We start from the raw sequence: 19,438 nt of genomic DNA, 5'->3' as shown, positions 1-19,438 counted from the left end.
GGGAAGGGGCCTGAGGGTCCAAGACAGACACCGGAAACTATTCCCCAGCCGAGTCCCTACATTAGGGTAACAATCAATCCATCTTCACCTTCTCAAGAGGCAGGTGAGCCAGGTAGACGGCAAGCACGTTGGGATCCCATCGTGAACCAAGAAACCGAGGGAAGGGTCCGTCTGCTACATCCCGGGCCTGACTCTCGCCCGGCAGGGGCAGGAGCCACAGACCACGATTTTGACCTAAGGCACATTCCCATGCGAACCCCATCATGGCAGGGCAGTGAAAGTCAGACCCGTTTCGAACAACTACACACCACCCCTTTGGGACTTGAAGATCAATGCCAGAAAAAATAAATTAAGGAGCCTGGGACCCCAACTGCAGTGTGTGGCATTGTTTCTGGAACATTCCAGAGGAACAATGGAAGCCTGAAGCAGAACATGATCCCATGACCCTGGGATCACGACCTGAGCCGAAGGCAGTCGCTTCGCCGACGGAGCCCCCCGAGGCGCCCCCAGATTTTCTTTTCCAAGAAACACAAGCCCCCGGATCTCAGAGCCGCTGTCCTGAAATGCGGCGCGTTCCGGGGACAAGCTTCTGTATCCCTTGGCTGCCAACCTGTGTTTTTCCGACACCGTAGAAAGAAAAGTCAGGGAAAGGGCGAGCACATCCGGAAGCAGAAGAAAGACCAAACACCAAAGAAGAAATCCGTGCAATGAAGAACAGGAAATCGACAGAAGAAGAAGAAGGAAAAAAAAAAAAAAATCAAAGAGAGGAAACTCTAGTTCTTGGAAAAGATCCACACAATGGACCCTCCGGTATCTGTCACCAAAATAAAATACGGAATTGTGCACAAACGGAGCAAAGAAAACTCTTCCTAAGTCCAATCACCCGACAAGAACGACGCCCGAGCGTCCAGGACGTAGGGAGTCATTCCTGATCTCATTTTCCTACACGCGTTGCTTTTTTCTGAAGGTGGAAAGACCGTGGGATCCAGCCCCGGAGAAGAGGACAATCTGGGCAGACTGGCTGCTCCATGCCCTTCCTGGATTGTGCCATCTCTGCAGAACGATTTCCTCCTCGGGAGTTGTCCCCAAACGTCCCGGCTGGCTCCGTAGGGTCAACGGGGACCGCCCAGGGACACGCCTCCAACGTGAGCACTCCCGCCCCGCACAGCCTGCCCGCTTCTGGCTACCCTCCCAGCTCAGATCCCCGGGCCCCCCCCCCCCCCCCCCCCCCCCCCACCCCCCCGGGCATGACAAAGACCTTCTTTCTCCGGAGCCCTGGCTGTTACCCAGACACACCCAGCCCCACATCTGCCCCGGCCCTTTGTTCTGTAGAGTGGCTCCCAGGATAATGATCCAGCGGGATGAAATCATCCACCAAATTAATTGTCAACCACTTCAGAAGAACTCCCTGGAGGCTGCCCGGGGAACCTCCTCCAAGAGCTGCTTCATCGGAGCAAACTGCAAACCAACCACCTCAACACAGGGTCTCTTGTGCCTGCCCAGGACACGGGCTCTCGTGATGCTGGGTGTGCCTGCCTGGTGGGACCGCGTGCATTTCCGCAGGGAGTCTGTGGGACAGTAGTCTTCTTCGGTGACCTCCTGGAGAAACCAGTAGGGATTTCCAAGTGGGGAAAGGGATGAACGAAGGTCAATACGAAACACACCACGCCCAAGGTGCATGAGTCCTTCAAACGTGGAACTGTCCACTTAGGCAGAGTCCCAGGGCGCCCAGGCCATAGCCTGGGCAGGCTGTCTGCACCGAGCAGGTTGGGAAGGTGTAAACAGATGTTGATGGGGTCCAGTGGACTCCTGAGCTGAGCTAAGGGACTGGAAGGACTACCCCGATGCATCCTACAGAAAACTCCTACATGGGGACCTGGGATGCTGAGGGCTGTAGCAGGCTCCCACCCTGAAATATCTCCACTTGGCCTCCTTGGGGAGCACGGGGAGCAAGAGCGAGCCATGGAACACACACGCACTTCCATCCTTGACACAGGACGCTCTGCTGGGGCGAGCCTTGGACACTCAGGATCCATCCATGGACAGATCACTGAACAACTTCAAGTGCACTGGTATCAATGTACTATCACGTTGTGTGTCATTCAGATGTCGTCCAAAGAACACTAACATACCATCCCGGTCCACCCCGCCCAGCGTACAACTGGAGACCCCTACCCGCAAGAAGCAAGGGGAACCTCCTGGAATTAGCTGCCTAGAAGCTCTCATTGTGTTGGTTTTATTATCCTCGCATGAGCTCACTCAGAACAAAGAACTGGCCAACTTTACCAAACTTGGTGCCTGGTTCAGAGCCCCTCATCTGACCATGCATCTGGGGCCGGGCACAAGCTTCTGGAAGGTAAGGCTGTCTCATCCCAGCTTTGGGCCATCCCATCGCCGGGGCTCTTTGTCACATGAGAACGGGTTGGGCGTGCCCAGCGAAGGGGACGAGTCCCAGGGGAGGGGCGCAATGAGTCCTTGTCAGGGTCCAGTCAGGTACAGGAGGGGACAGGTGTAAACTGGTGGGTTAACCCAATGAATCCATTGTCTTCCCACCTCTCTCTGTCTCTGTCTTTGTCTCTGTCTCTCTCTCTCTCACACATACACACAACTTAGAGCCACACGCATAGCTAATCAGAGCCAGCATCTCTCCTCCTAATGGAAGCATTTTACTGTTAATGTGGTTTGTCCGTTGGCGGAAGTCAGCGCAGATGGACAGGGCACAGTGGCCTCCACCCAACCCACTCCACCCAACTCCACTCCACCCAACCCCACTCTCTGAAGCCCACTCTTAGAAGCCATTTCTAAGGCGAGCACATGACAGGAGGTAAACAGAATAACACCCCCTGCCCTGAAAAAGGCATCAACATCCTAATCCCCAGATCCTGTGCCTACGAGAGTTTAAGGGAGAACTGAGTTTCCAGGTGTTCCTTACAGATGCTAACTAGTTGACCTAAAATAGGGAGACATCCTCAGTGATGCGGGTGAGTCCTTCCAAGTGTTATGAGAGAGGAAGGGGAGAAAGACCAGAGACAGAGACACAGCATCGTGAGAAGATCTGACCCAACTCAGCTGGTCTGAGCAGATGGATGAAGGCATCATAAGCCAAAGAAGGACTACAGCATCTAGAAGCTATAAGAAGCAGGAAAATGGACTCTCCCCCAGAGTTTCTGGAAGGGAACACAGCCCCGCTGTCCCTTGATATGAACCCACTAACACCCACCACCCTAACCTGCAGAGCTGTGAGACTGAAAAAATATGTGGTGTTTCAAGCCACTAGGCATGGGGTCATTTGTTGGGAGCAGCTGCAGAAGAGCAATACGGGGAGAAGGTCCATGAGCGAGATTACAGAAGGAGAACAAGGGAAGAGGACCTTGCAGTGGGGCTGCCCCTGGGACCCTGCCCTGTGTCCCAATTCCCTAACCCCAGAGCTATCACACAGCAGTGTCCTGTGCAGGGGTGGGTAGAGGGTGATGGCTCTCAGCAGCCTCAGGACAAGCCTGGCCAGAGACTGCAGGTGCACTGAACGGAAGAAGCTCCAAATCCAGGCAAATGTCACCAGCACCCATGCCTGAAATGATGAACCTCCACTATGCTTGGGAATGGATGGTCATCACGATGATGATGATGATGATGATGATGACCGCAATCGTGATGCCTGCTTTAGTGAGCCGTGCTTACTTCCTGGTTAATGCACAGAGGACAGGAGACACAGGTGCTCCAGGCTGAAGGTCCACACTCCTCATCAAACGATGGAATAAAACACAACACAAACCTGACCAGGTACGTGGACAAGGACCACCTCCACCACAGAGGGTCTGAGCCCTTCATGGACGCCACCTCAAGGACTGTGTGGGGCACATGGTGGGATGGAGAGCCAGGTCTGCAGGCATCATGAAACCATGCTCCATTTAGGGAACACCGAGATCAGAGCCAAAGAGGCCACGAGGCAGGGTTTCTGTCCCAATCACCCAATCCAAGAAGCTGAGCACCAACCCCATGCACTGGGTTGGTTCTCGACTGCCCAGACCCCTCCTCCTCAGCAAGAATGGGGGGAGCAGCCCCCAGGAGCAAAAGAATAAAAAAGGCAGGTCATGAAACAGGGATGAGCTACAGACCCAGAAAAAAAGCTTCAAGGGCACCAGTCTCTCCAGAAGTAACTTCTACATGGGTGCGGGGTTTCAGTTTGGGCGGATGGAGAAGTGTTGGAGGCCGGCAAGTCTAGGACTTCCAGCCTCCAGGACTGGGAGAGAGAGAATAAATGTCTATTGTGGAAGCCGTCCCATCTCTGGTACTTTGTTTCTCTAAGCAAACTCATAAGAAGATAAACACAATGTAGTCTTATCCATTCCATGTGTGATGGTCACACAAAAGTGTGACTTGTTTAATGCCACTGAGGTGTACACTCAAAATTGGTTAGAATGGTGAATTCCACATGGTATCATTAACATTAAAAAATTTGTATATAAAAAAAAAAAAAAGAAAGAATTAGAAAGTTGGTGAGGCCACCTGACCATCCAGAGTGGTCACCCAAGGTGACTTCCCAACACACAGAGGGACCCGGTTGCATACACCCAGTCACACAGACATCACAGCAGATGGGCTGGAGGGTTGCCATTCTCAATGGAGCATGAAGGAGATTCACACAGCGCCCCAGGAAAGCCACCAGAACATGGGGCATTCAGGCAGCAGGACCTACACACACCAACCTTGGGAATGAGCAACACCTCTCATCTGAAAGGGCTCTCCCTTTTCAAGGAAGAAAGAATGCCCACCAGCCATGCAGTGGTCTGGGAAAGGTGCTACTTGAATGAACAAAGAACCTTTTGAGTTGATGGGTTCTGGGGGGCATCGCTTAAATGGAAGACCCAACACCTTTCTGGGACGGTTATAAGTGACCGGAGAGAAAGAACGAGTGATGATGGGTGGGTGTGGATGCACGCCACGATGCGAAGGACAGGTGCTGCCGAGAAGGGCAGAGAGAGGGTCTTCACTCTACTACCAGAGTCTTCTAGCCTTCTCTTATGAATGGATCCTGCTTTCGGCCCTGTAAGCTGATGAGCCAAATCCACCTGGGGTGACACTACCCTATCCCATTATGGGACCCCCAAGAGGACACAGTATCTCTGATGCAAAGTTTCACAGGTGGAATGGGCTGAACTTTGTCCCTCCCACACAGAAAATTTTTATTTATGTCCCAATCTCCATGACCTCAGAATGCGTCTATCTTTGGAGACAGGGCCTTTAAAAGTGATTAAGGTAAAAGGAGGTCATTGAGGTGTGTGGCCGGATCCCGCAGGTGTGCCTCATAAGAAGAGAAGATTAAGACATAGAGCTCCTGGGTGGCTCAGTGGGTTAAGTCACTGCCTTCGGCTCAGGTCATGATCTCAGGGTCCTGGGATCGAGTCCCGCATCGGGCTCTCTGCTCAGCAGGGAGCCTGCTTCCTCCTCTCTCTCTCTCTCTCTCTCTGCCTGCCTCTCTGCCTACTTGTGATCTCTCTCTGTCAAATAAATTAAAAAAAAAAAAAAAAAAGACTTAGACATGCACAGAGGGAAGACTACGCAAGGACACAGGGAGAAGACGGAGTCTACACACAAGGTAGAGAGGCGTCAGGAGGAACCAGCCCTGGCCGCGCCTGGATCTTGACTTCCAGCCTCCAGGACTGGGAGAGAGAGAATAAATGTCTATTGTAGAAGCTGTCCCATCTCTGGTACTTTGTTTCTCTAAGCAAACTCACAAAAAGAGAAACAAAATGTACTCTTATCCATTCCATGAAATATTAGTCACGAGAAAGAATGAACTATACTGACCCATACTAACTGTACGGACTAAACTCAAAAATACCACTGGAAATGAAAGAAACCAGTTAAAAAAAGGCTCCACACTGTATGATTCCATGCTTATGAAATGTCCAGAATGGGCAAATCCACAGAGACAGAAAGTAGACTGGTGGGAGCCACGGGCAAGGGGAATAGGGAGTGACTGCTTAGTAGTGGGTAGAGGGTGTTCTTTTGGGGCTGATGGACGTGTTTACGAAGTAGATGGAAGGGATGACCCACACTGTAGATGTGGTAAATGCACCTGAGATGTTCACTGTAAAACAATTTGGTGTTCTGTGGATTTCAAAGAAAAGTTTCACGAGTGTCAGAAGTGGCGATGATGGCAGACATAATACTGAAGATAGGAGAAAAGTGGTAGGATGTGGACAGGAGTTGAAGGGAAGGTGGTGATCGTGGTGATAATGACAACGATGATGAGGCTGGTGACGATGGTGATGGTGGTCATGACGGCCATGATGATGATGATGGTGCTGGTGAGAAAGATGGTAGAAAGTGGTAGGATGTGGGTAGGTGCTGACTGGAAGGTGTGATGAATGAAGGTGGTGATGATGAGGAGTTTGATGGTGATGGTGACAGTGGTCATGATGATGGTGATGATGGTTGAGATGATCAATATGGTGGAGAAGGTAGAACGTCAGCAGGTGGAAGGGGGAGGCACTGATAAAGGTGATGGTGATGATACAGAGATCTTCTCTCCCCAACACGCTCCATCCAGAACCCTCCCCCAATGTGGCCCAATGGCAGTGCCAGTTTTCTAATTATTTCACCCACAAAATATATTTCACCCAAAAACCATGGAGTTACCCATGATTCTTCTCTAAGTCACTATTACAGACTGAATGTTGGTGTCCAACCACCCCCAACCCCAACAAAAATTCATGCCTTGAAGGCCTAAATCGCAATGTATTTAGAGATGAACCTCCAAGAAGTAACAAAGGAGAAACAAGGTCATCAGGGTGGGGCCTTCATCCTACAGACCATGTGTAAGTGTCCTTATAAGAGACACCACCCACACCCTTCTCCTCGCACACGCAGCCAGGAAAACCCACGTGAGGACACACACTACAGGTCCCACAGAGAAGCTCTGCACCTTCACGTCTCTGCTTGTCCCGTCCCACATGGGCCACAGTAACCCTCTGAGAGCTTCAAGAACATGCCCGGTGGGCTCTGAGGTCGCCCTGTAGCTCCAAAGCACACTGCAGAGAACAGCAGCAGCACCACCACTGAAACTTGTTAGAAATGCTGAGTTTCAGGCGCCCTCCATCTTGGGGTATCAGAAGATCTATTGCGTGGGGCCAGCCACCTGCTCCAGGGGATTCTGCTGCCGCTCAAGGTGAAGAACCAGCCTCTGTGCCCATGGTCTTCCCAGGGTGTCCCCACGGCTAAGCCTCCTCACCTTCCAGGATTTGAGCAAACCTCTCATGCTGGAAAAGGCAGACCGCAGGACCTCCCATGCAGGGCAGTGTGCCCCTACCCCTCCTCTGCACACTGCTTCTCCAATCCTGGTGCCACTGATCTGTTCTCCCCCACACTTCAGACGGGGACTTCCAATAAACCACCAAATGCAGGTGTCACTGCCCACCGCTCTCAGGATAACATAAACTCAACAAGCAGGGCCCCCTGTGTTGAGCTCCCTATGACCTGCGCCATCCAGGGTCCAGCGTGAGCAGGGATAGCTACCATCCTGAGGAGCCTGGACCCAGGGACTTCCCAACATGGGGAACTTTCAGGCTTTCCAAGAAGGTCCCTGCCCAATACGGACATGCCAACTGGCCTATGTAAGAGGGAATAAATAAACAGCTCCTGGGCCATTGCCCTCAGCACACAGGCCATGCTGAACACCACAATACAACCCAACAGCTCTGCAGCAGGGTGCTATGATGTCACCATGAGCCACATGCTCCCGGGAGAAGGGACAATCCCTGCCCTAGACATGGAGCCAGCAAACAGCCCCAGAGAGTCTCTGTCCCCACTCGGCTGCCTCACTGAAGCAGGGCAAGAGACATGGGCGCCATGGGAGAGGAGGAGGACACAGGGCAGGGGACTGCTGGGCCACCAACAGTTACCAGATGGTGCAAACAGAGAAGGGTGGCAGAAACCCCCTGAGGCAGCGGCCAGCTCCCCTCGTGGACATCCTTGTGAGATCACGGGAGATGACTGGCCCCGTCTATCATCACGACATCATCAGCCTGGGTTACCCAGTACTTTCCTCCCCGTCCCTGCAAGAAGCAGCACATACAGAGTCCCCAAGAAAAAAAAAGAAAAGAAAAGATGAGTCTCCAAAGGGTGGTGAAGGTCGTGACACTGTGGTCTTGAAAAAACCTTGGGGGAAATACAGAGAGAGCCCCACGATGTCCTTCCCAGAGACTGAAAGTGGTTTTCAGAGAAATCGTAACACGTTAATCTCTCAGAAAAGAACACTGTGGTCAGAAGTGTCCTCACTGCTGAACCCAGGCAGCATGTGCTGCCTCTGCCCATTTCTCCCAGTGACAAAGACACCCTCCCAGGGTGTCCCCAGCTGAAGAGGAACTCACCCAGGAAAGGGATCTGAGACCATCAGCCATGTCCCCACCCATGTGGGTAATGCAAGCAGGGACAAGGAGGGTTGTCCTAGACAGACATGGAGAGTGGGGTGTCCTCCCCCTGGGAATTCCAGGATGAGATGAAGGAAGTGTGGTGCTGGGGCAGCCACCTGTACCCCAAAGGTAGAAGTTCAGGAGAAGGAAGTCAGGACAACACATAACGAGGAGTAAAAGAGAGTATTATGAACCAAATGTTTGTGCACCAACTCCAACCCCCAGTTTCCCATGATGAATCACTAGCTCCCAATATAACACTATTTATATCTGCAAGCAGGTTCCGAGGCGTAATTAAGATCAGATGAGAATGGGGTCCCTTATGATGACCTTATTTCCCTTACAGCAGACGCCAGGAAGCTTGCATCCCCTGCCTCCCTTCCACACAGCAAGGTGGTGGCCATCTACAAGCTAGGGGGAGCCCTCACCAGAAACCATCCACACTCTGGCATCCTGACCTCAGTTTCTGGCCTCCAGAGCTGTGAAAGCTAAAGTTGGGTCGTTATAAGCCACCTGGTGGACGGTACTTTGTCACAGCAGCCCAAGGTCAGACGTGATTCAAGATGGCGCCCCTTGGTGTCTGGCCATGTGGGAAAGCCGCGGATCTTAAAACGAGTGACAAGATGAAGTAGACAGGGGACGCCTGGGTGGCTCAGTTGGTTGGATGACTGCCTTCGGCTCAGGTCATAATCCTGGAGTCCCGGGATCGAGTCCCACATCGGACTCCCAGCTCCATGGGGAGTCTGCTTCTCTCCCTGACCTTCTCCTCATTCATGCTCTCTCTCACTGTCTCTCTCTCAAGTAAATAAATAAAATCTTAAAAAAAAAAAAAAAAAAAAGATGAAGTAGACAGTACATGTGGGAGTCACCTGACTGCTCTCTGGGGAGGGAGAGGATGGCTACAAGGGAGCAGCAGAGGCAGACGGTGAGCAAGTCCCTGGCTCTGTTGCATCTAGTTTTGGGGATGACCTTCCTCAAGCAGCGGGTTACGGATGCCCCGTCTTCTGAGATGGACACGTGGCTCTCTGAACACCATCGCTTGGATTAGGTCACCCATGTAAGCCATCGTCCAGCTTGGAGCTAGATGGTGTGCCCCTCCAAGGATCTGGGGAAACCAGTGCACGGACCTAAGGCACCATGGTCTAAAGCAGCCTAGAAGTCAGCTCTGCGATCCTCTCTGGCAGGGGTACTCATTTTTTAATTGTCTTGGGGCTGCCACCACGTGGTGGCTTAAAACAATGAGAATTCATGCCCTCCTAGTTCTGGAGACCAGATGTGTGAGATCCAGGCAGGGACAGGACCACTGAGATCTAGATGGGGTAGGACCACTGAGATCCAGGTGGGACAGGACCACTGAGATCTAGATGGGGTAGGACCACTGAGATCCAGGTGGGACAGGACCACTGAGATCCAGATGGGGCAGGACCACTGAGATCTAGATGGGGTAGGACCACTGAGATCCAGATGGGGTAGGACCACTGAGATCCAGATGGGGTAGGACCACTGAGATCTAGATGGGGTAGGACCACTGAGATCCAGGTGGGGCAGGACCACTGAGATCAAGGTGGGCGCGGCTACTGACAGGTGGGACAGGGTCATGCTCCTTTCTGAGGCTCCAGGAGAGGGTCCTTCCTCATTCTTCCAGGTTCTGGAGCTCCAGGCGTCCCTGGACTAGTGGTCGCATCCCTTCCATCCCTTCCTCCCTCCTCACATGGCTTCTCCTCTGCGTCTGTGTCTCCTCCTATGTTTCTTATAAGGACCCCAGTCATTGCATTTAAGACCACCCTAGTACAATGGACTTCATCACGGTCCTTAACTAACTGTACCTGCAAAGAGCCTACTTCTAAATAAGGGTCCCCTTGCAGTTCTGAGGGGAGGACATGGATTTGGGATGGGGGTGGGACTTGATTCACCCCAGGACAGCGGAGGTTGTGTGCCTGTGTTTGCTCATCATGGGCTCACTCCCGCTGCCCATTTCTTATTCCCAGTTTGTCTTCATCTGGTCTCATGGGTGCATTTTTCTCTCCCACTTGAGCGGGGAAATTTGGGCTCTGCATCTCGCCATGTTCTCCTCCCACTGGACCCTCACCCCCTTGGAGAAGACAAGGGGGAAAAAAAGAGGTAACAGAATCAAGCACGGAGAACCAGAAAGTCCATGGAGACAGAGCACAGACTCCTGGTCACCGGGGGCCGGGGGAAGGGGGCTGAGGAGGGACAGCTCACGGGGACGGGGGTCTCGTCTGGGGACAAGAACGTCTTGGAAGCAGACCGACGTGCTGGTCGTGCAACTTTCTCAATGTACGAAACGCAGCTGGATGGCTCCCTGGGAAAAGGGTTCACTTTATGTTAAAATTTATGAATTTTATGCCTGTTTTTAAAAAAATGAAGGGGAACAACGTGTAGGACTTCTGCCCTTGGGGATACTCTTTTCTAACAGTTTGTCTAATTTTAGAAAACCCTCATGAAGGAAGGTCTCCTTCGTCTTAAGGAAACACAACCCGCCGAGGGCTGTTATGTCCAACGGTAACAGGGGAGGAGAACGCACCACGCTGTGCCGAGCGCATCATTTCTGTCCTCGATTTGGGGGGGTGTCAGCTGACAGATAAAGGTACGAGATAAAACTTTTGCACGGCGCACGATCTGTGCCCTCTGAGCACGACGGTACCAACGCCGACCTCCTCCTCCTCACGCCGGGTCCCCAACGACGTCCCCGCGGAGGGAAGCTTCATGAAGCCTGCACGAGACGGACGCTGGGCTCGGACTCCGGAAAGCCCCGGGAGTCTATAATTATTTCCAAACCTGTGATTCTGTTTTCATAGCACGTTGTCTGTCACCACGGGAATCAAGCAAGCGTCCTCGTGGGAACCTGAAGTGCGGAGACCCGGGCTTGCACGCCACGCACGTCCCGTCCGGGCGGCCGCCTGGCTGCTCCCACTCCGGTTTCTCAAGCTTGGAAATCACGGTGGGGCCCAGACACGCCCCAAGGTTGCCTCCCTGCTCGCCAGATGTCGCAGCAGCACGAGCTGAGATTTCTTCCCGGCTCTCCAGATTTCTGGGCAATCAGCTGGTCTGAAATGCCCATAGTCCCAGCGTCCTGCTCTCCACCTACCTGCAGGGGACATTCATCCTTTTGGGTCCAGAGCTGAGGATACGGGAACTGTCTAAGAGCCTCGGTGGGCGTGCCCAACGAACTCGGACAGAACCCAGGGCATCCTACCCACACGGACAGACCCACAGACCCACACCGTGTGTCTGCGAGTGTGACTCAGCATTTCTGCCCCTCGGGGAGCCGCCTGTCCGGGCCCACCTCGCAGGCAGGCGTGAGGCATGGAAATCACAGGACCCACACGTGGGTCAGGAAAAGAGCAAAACACTCGGACGAAATGTGTACGGCGAGGACAGAGCTCGGCAGCCTCCTGACTCCTTCCGAATAGAAGGTTCCAAGATGCCGCTGAAGGAAAGCAAAGAGAGGTCTGGGGCGTCGCTGTGTTGTGGGTTTGCTGTGCGTGGGGGCTGGGTTCCCGTCCCGGTGGGACGCGTTCCTCAACTGGAAAAGTGCATACAAACGGCACAGGACCACGCAGGACCCGCGGTGCCTGATGGGCACAGGGGGACAGCGAGGAGGCGAGGTTGTAGCGGCTCGGGCAGAGCTCAGCCTGGCCCCTCTGTGGGACCCACCGCGCGTCAGGACGGGACCTCCAGCTGGTGGGTCTGTATGCGAGACACAGAGGCCAAACCTGAAGGAATCCCCAGCTGCCCCGAGCCGTCCCCATCCTGTGTCCATCACACCCGGGGGGAACCACAGAAGTTATCTTCAGAGAAGAAGCGCCCTCTTCACGAAGAGGCAAGGGCCTGTGGAAGAAATCACCCTCCCGTGCACACCCCTCTCAGTCCCCAGAGGCGGCCACGTTCTATTTTTAAGGACAAGAAGACTGGCTGGCTGCCCTGTGCCCACTAGGTAGGGCTCCCAGGGCCCCACGGGACCGACGGCACCAGAACAGGTCGCGGCAACAGCCCACGAGCCTGCCCACATGCTGCGGGCTACCCTGTCCTCCAGCCCTGGCATCACTGACAAGCCCCGCGCATGTGCCCAGACGAAATGCGATTGTTGGCGCTGGGTGCCGAGGCCCGGAGAGTCCGTGCTCCACCAACTTTCCATTGTTGTCTCTATTTCCACCGACGGCCGGTGTGACCGCCCGGGCTGGGTTTCTGTCCTACGCTGCAGCCCTGCAAAACACAGCCCGCTTTCCCATCAGTGCCAGCTTCCCCCTGGGGCGGGGGCACAGGGAGGGAGGGAGGGACGGACAGACAGACGGAAGGAGGTAAACAGCGAGAGACGCAGAGAGGCACACGGCAGAGAAGGTGCCCGCCAACCCCTCCTTCCCGAATCAGCTTCCCTGGAGACCCGTCCCCCAGTGTGGCCGTGCCTGTCCGTCTCTAATTAAACTCTGAGGCCGTGACCTTGAGCCCTAGCTTCCTGACGCCCTGGCCAGCTTCCTCCTTTTCACAAGACGGGCAGGGGACCCCGGAAAAGCCCCTGAACACCCCCAGCCCCTTGGTGACCTGTGGCTTGCCGCCTTCTCCATGCAGGTCTCCTACAAGAAACCCATCTCCCAAGCCCCGGGAGCAACAAAGAGTGGCTAAGAAGCCACAGCGGCCTGTGCGCACCCTTCGCACCCAGCCCCAGCCCGGAGGGGGGATCTTCTAGCCCAGTCAGGGCGGCCCCAGGATCTACCAGCGCCTTTCCCCGCACAGGACAAAAGGAAATCAGCGTCTGCCCCGGAATGCCAACTTTGGGATCAACAAGATAAAAAGCAGGCGCGGGGAGGGGGGCACGGGTAATCCGTCCTCAACGCCCACCCCACGCCCGCCCCCGTTCCGCCCCAGGACACCTGTCCTCCGTCCGCCAAGTCCCGGGTAAGGTCCCAAGTCTGCGCCGGAGCATCCCGCCGCTGGGCACAGGGAGGCTGGCCGGAGTTCCATAGCTGCCTCTGGGCGCCGCCTGTGTCCCTAGGGGCCCCTGGCTGGGAGGGCGGGCGAGGTCCCCCATAGGAGATGACCCCTAGCAAGTTTTGTGACGTCGCGTGGCACAGATACCAGGGTGTTTGGGGAAGGAGGAAAGGACTTGTAAGTCCGGACACTCCTGGCGCGCGGGGCAGGGCACGGACACTCGGGGAGGCCCGCGGGAGCTCGTAGGGAGCCACCCTCCAACTCTGGGAGCGCCCGAGGGTCCAAGGGCGCCCCGCCAGCCCTCGCGGAGACCCCGAGCGGACGGGACCGGGCAGGGCCGGCTGAGGGAGGCGGCCCGGCGACGGCACACCGGCCCTTTGTCTGACGCCATCGTCCCGGGCGGCGCCAAGCGACCCTGCGGGCTGGGTCCCCGCGCGCGCTACTCACCCACGGTGGCCAGCGTGTCGAAGTCCTGCAGGCGGTAGGCTGGCGGCTCGGGCGAGGGCGCCTCGGGGCTGGGGCAGAGCGCGGGCGCCCCGTCGGGGGTCTCCCCGCGGCTCTCCTGAGGCTCGGAGTCCGTCGAGGCCCCCTTGGCCGCCTTGGCCAGCCCGGGCGCCTCCATGGGGGCGCGCTCCAGTCCGCGGCGCGGGGCCGGGCCGGGGAGCGCGGAGGTCCGGGCTTCCCGAGTCGCAGCCTCGGAGGGCGGCGCGGCGGCGGCGGCATCAGCGGCGCCCACCCATGCGCGTCCCCCGCCTCCCGGTCCGCGGCCCGGCGCGACAGGCGGAGCGGCGGGGACAATGGCGGGGCGCGGGGCGGCGCTCACTGCAGCAGCAGCAGCAGCAGCTGGTGGGAGTAGCCCGCGGCCTCGGGGGGCGGGCCCGGGGGCCCGGGCGGCGGCGGCGGGGGCGGGGGCGGCGGCGCGGCCGAGGCTGGGGGCGCGGCGGCCCGGGCTGGCTGGGGCGAGGCGGGGTCCCGGCCGCGGGCGCCCGACTCCCTGTTCATTCCTGGGGGCCCGCGCCGGCCGCCACCCGCGCGGGCGCTGCGTGCGCGCTGGTCGGGGGCCGGGCGGAAGCGGCCTGGGCGGGGCCGCGCGCTCTCCAACCCGCCCCGGAGCCCGCCCGGGTTCGGCCCGCCCACGGGAGGGCCGTTCAGGTCCCTGCGCTCCGCCCCCGCCGCGCCCCAGTCCGGGATCCGAGAGGTGGCCGCGCCCGCTGCGCCGCGGGAGGCGTCCCCGGGGGCTGAGATCCCCAGCCGAGCTCCCCCGGGGGACGCGCGGACGGCTCGCCGCGCCCCAGCCCGGAAGGGTGGGAGGCGGGCCGCGCTGGGGGGACCGCGAGGGCGTGGCTGCAACAAAAGTAAAGTTAAAAAATCAAACTGAACCCGAGCGAAAGGCGCTTGGGGCGCTCGAGCGGGCGGCCGCTCGGTGCCCGCGCGTCCCCGAGGGCGGCTGCCGGGTCTAGCGAATAAAAACCCGGCCCGTGTCAGCTTCGCGGTTTCTCGGGGGGACCATGGTGATGCAAAATGCGAGCTGGCGGGCGGGGGGGCTGGCGCGTAAGGGCGCCGGGCTCCCCACTGTCCCCGCTCATTTCTGGGCACATTCCTAAGAATCCATGATTATATCCAAAGTACCTTTCTTTTAAAACAAAAACAAGGAGACCCAGGTTTCAGAGCTAGGACGAGCCCTACCGCTTTGTCCCCCTCGTACCCGCCCCCCAAAAAACCACGCAGCGCACGCAGCTTGGTGGGTCGATGTTTGAAACACACCTGGCACCACTTTGGAAAAGAAACGCAGGGTGCCCCGAATGCGTTTGTATTTGAGACGGACACAGAGTCCCCCGCCCCCCCCAACACCCCCCCGCAGTGTAAGTATGTCCCGGGCCTCATTTGGATGTACTGAGCGCAGTAAACGACACGGGCGTCTCTGAAACTGGAATGTAACTGGTCGTCCTGTCCTTCATCGGGCCACTCTGTCCCGGGGCATCCGGTTCAAACGCGGCCCAGAAAGGGCAGTCCCCAGCTGCGGCCCCGAGGACGCGCACTTTGAGCTGCCCCGAAGGAGACCATACCGCCCCCCACCTGGTTTGGAGGCATCTCAATCATTCCGCCCTTGGAGGGGGTTGTCCTGGGGTCGGGGACGGGGCGTTCTTAGGGACACCAGGCCCTGTCTGCCAGGCTCGGCCAACTGGGAGGGGGCCACAGGAAATCAGATGCGGTCTCTGGGTGTGCCTTGCCGGCCTCTGGCTGTCAGCTTGGGCCCAACCCTCATCTGCACATTGTGGGTGGCATTTTCCCCGGGCATGAGGCCTGCTGTCTTTGCTTGTTGCCAAATCTTGAGCTGGAATTCAAAAAATGCATGCCCTGAGCAGGCCCCGCGCACTGGGTTGGAACCAGGAGGCCCTCTGGCCACCAGGCCCTGCTGAGCGATTCAGGGGACCCAGGACGGGCCTCCGGGGCAGGTCCCCATGTCCCTGGCTACTGTGATTGATGCTCCTGGGTGACTAGGGTTGGTGGTCAAGGCTAGGTCAGTTAGGGACATGCTTTTCCCTTCCAGCTGCACCCGGGCAGAAAAGGATTCCAGACCAAGTTTCGGAATTGCACTCTGGGTTGCAGAGTTGGTGTGACTCCTTCCTCTCCTGCCCGTGAGACTGGCCAAAGACCCACATCTTCCTATAAATATCCTGGGCAGGTTTTGCAACATGTTGCTGTACAAAGCGGCTTTCATGTGGAGGGGTCATAAAAATTCTTCAGAAACCACAGCCCAGGACTCGGGAGACGACACAGAGCAACCCCGGTAGGTTAGGTGCTGTGGGGTCATTACTGCATTTAGGCAGCCGCCTTCCCTCGGGGTGCACGCAGGATGTGCTGAGCTCGGGAATGCGGAAAGAAGAGTCCCTGCGTCCACCCGGAGGGGACCAGAAGCTCAGCCCCCTCACCTGTGCAGGTGTCCATGAGCTCCAGAGAAAGAAAGCTGTGGTCGGTTAAGGAAGCTGGAATATGCATGTATTCCTCATTTGGGACAAATGTTTATGTGTTTGTATATATGCATGTGTGTGTGTGTTGTATGCACAAATACATATGTACATACAACATGTAAATACATACATACGTAAATACAAACACATGCATATATAAAAATATATATTATATGTAGATGCATGTATATAGATACATATATAGAAGTATATATTATATATAGATACATATATATTGGGTAAAGAGTATACTGTTCCCTTCTCAGGCTTTACTATGTATACAAATTACATTATATATCATAGACATTATGTTCTACTGTATCCTAGAATATCTACTCTAATATATTTTATTCTCTATATTCTAAAAGACATGTGCACCTGCCTTCACAGACTTTGCAACATAGAGATACATAAAATGCTACATATTATATATATTGTGGCATTCTATAATATACTCTAATGTATTCTATTATATATTTTATTTTGTTTTATTATAAATTCTAACTTGCAGGGGCACCTGGGTGGCCCAGTGGGTTAACGCCTCTGCCTTTGGCTCAGGTCATGATCCCAGGGTCCTGGGATCGAGCCTGCATTGGGTTTTCTGCTCACCGGGGAGGCTGCTTCCTCCTCTTTCTCTGCCTGCCTCTCTGCCTACTTGTGATCTCTGTCAAATAAGTAAATAAAATCTTTTAATAAGTAAATAAATAAATTCTAACTTGCATATCCTAAAAGACATGTTCAGCTGCCTTCAGACTTTACAATGTATGCATATATTAGACGTATATGATAGAGTATATTCTAACATTCTATAATGCATATTCCAATACATTTCATTATAAATTGTAAAGCATGTATCCTAAAAAACATATTCAGCTGTGTTTACAGACGTTACAATTTTTAAGTTTATATTTATAAACTTATATTATGTGCGTATTATATATATTATATTAATATTCTATAGAGTGTATGGTTATAATTATAAATATATTATAAACTTATATTATGGAAAAGTATACACATATATATTTTTTTAAGATTTTATTTATTTATGAGAGACAGTACAAGCATGGGGAGGAGAGGAGGAACGAGGAAGCAGTCTCCCCGCTGAGCAGGGAGGCAGACGCGGGACTCCATCCTAAGACCTTGGGATCATGACCTGAGCCGAAGGCAGATTGCTTAACCGACCCACGCGTCCCTGTGTATTTTGAGTTCGGTATATCTGTGTATTGCCACTCAGTCAGATAAACCCATACTTTGGATACATATGTGATGGTTTCAGTATTTGTTAAAAGAGGCCTTCCCAGGGCTTCTGGAAAGCGATCCTACAAAACAGTACAGCCGTGCATTGAATCTGGACTCAGCCACGGATGGGAGTTGTTGTTTTTTGTTGTTGTTTTTTGCTTGTTTGCTTTTTTTATCATGGATGCCAAGAGACCTGTCTGCTTAGGATTTGGTCTTTGGAGGCAGGCAGAAAATTTCGGCAGGATTAGGGTTTTAGACTCCGCTCCTTAGCTCTGCCCCTAAGGCAGACAAGGGCCTCCACCAGGTGCCCCCTGTGCCATAGGAATAGAACAGAGTGGCTTTCCATGGTTGGTATATCTGCTCCCGTTTCTCAGACCTGCTGTTGCAAGGGCAGTTAATGGGGCTTGGATGTTCTGGTCGATCGCCAATGAATGTTTTCTCAGCAAGAAGGGATCCCAAGTTGGGGCAGCACTGACTGTTCTAGCTGTGCAGGCTTTTGGTTCTCATTTCGTCCTGCAGGTCAGCCCTGCGGGGGGTCTGCGTGGGAACTCACAGTAACCTACTTTGTGGGTTACGTTCTGTGACAATGCTGGGCCCTTGGGCCTCCGCAGAGGCAGCCAGGCCCATCGTGAGTCATCAGAGGTGATGAAACTTCTTTTACAATTATATGCGTAGCCACAGGAATCCAAGCCTCGCTCCAGTGTGAGCCCTGCCGAGCCACCCCAGTGCGGATGGATCGGCCTGTGTGGGCACCCAAGTGCCCTATTTTCATGCAAATGGAACTCATTTTCCAAACTGCTTCAACCTCATTTATCTTACAGATGCCCTCATCCACCCCCTCCCAAAAAAGATCCCAATAAAGACTCCAACCCATGTGTTCAAACCAGGTGAAGCTGACTTCAAAATGCCCTGTCCAGGGAGGCAAAGGCCGTCTTCACCATGAAAACACCACACAGGGTTCCCTGGGTGGCCAGGTCATGGATTCCAGATGGGCTCCGAGCAATTAAGTCATTGCAGGGTGGAAACATGAGTCCTCAAATAATTGCAGATTTCAGCAACATTAGTGAGTCATGAATCGATAAAATCAAGCAGAACCCTGAGGCGCTCCGTCTCTCCAGATTAAAGTTTGAAAATCAGGACACATCCCGAAGGCCGAAGGATGGGCTTTTTCATGCATGGAGCCCTGACTTCCAAGGAATCAAGAGTCTGACAAAGTAACAAGAGAAAAATTGTCTCCAACCGAGCTGTGTGTTTCTCCAGCCATTATAAAGGATACATTAGTTTCAAATTGTTACCTTGTTTGGGATTAAATGCTACTTAGATGCTCTCCTTGTTTGGTCTCTAAAAATACCTGGAGGGCATCAGGAGAAGAGAAAATTAAAATTCCAGGAATATTAGGTGTCGAGAGGAGGTAAAATCCAAACAACGAAACCAGAAGAAAATCTCGGGGTCAGCTTTCAAATCCCTGCGTGGTTCTGGAAGGACATTCTAAACTCGTCAGAAATAGAACCACAAGGGCAAATAGATGAACAGATCCAAAATTCAAAACTGTGAGAAAGTTATGGAAATATAAGCAAAGTTAAAATACATTGATGGGAAGCATTCATGGTATATAAAACCAAATGGATATCTGGCCAAAGGGCATTAATGCCCTTCCCAGAAAAGTCATACTGAGGGTCATTGACGTAGGGAGAAAGAAAAATGTTGCTAATAAGTAACAATCAAAATGTATCGAAGAACAAAAGTGGTGGCTGTTTGTTTTAAATCCAGCTAACTTTAGAAAGATGAGCTAGTGTGCAGGGAAGAGAGAATTCTTACACGCTTTTGGTGGTTATGTCCGTTCGGGGAAGTATTACCGTC

The 19,438-nt window shown here is 54.1% G+C and overlaps 1 protein-coding gene across 1 annotated transcript in view; it reads right to left on the bottom strand.

The window, feature by feature from the left end:
* The window catches only part of PRKX (protein kinase cAMP-dependent X-linked catalytic subunit), a 79,201-nt gene extending 60,996 nt beyond the window's left edge, over positions 1 to 18,205 (bottom strand). The window contains exons 1-3 of the mRNA XM_059385310.1: positions 18,132 to 18,205; positions 14,393 to 14,685; positions 13,812 to 14,318 (exon numbers count right to left, since the gene is read on the bottom strand). Of these exons, the coding sequence (XP_059241293.1) occupies positions 13,812 to 14,318; positions 14,393 to 14,685; positions 18,132 to 18,205 (874 nt within the window). The remainder of the gene's footprint in view (positions 1 to 13,811; positions 14,319 to 14,392; positions 14,686 to 18,131) is intronic.
* Positions 18,206 to 19,438: the final 1,233 nt, after the last annotated feature.

The sequence above is a fragment of the Mustela nigripes genome, chromosome X, assembly GCF_022355385.1.
Source record: "Mustela nigripes isolate SB6536 chromosome X, MUSNIG.SB6536, whole genome shotgun sequence".
NCBI lineage: Eukaryota > Metazoa > Chordata > Mammalia > Carnivora > Mustelidae > Mustela > Mustela nigripes.
Note: the sequence above shows the minus strand (reverse complement) of the source record. Positions and strands in the feature narration are given on the sequence as shown.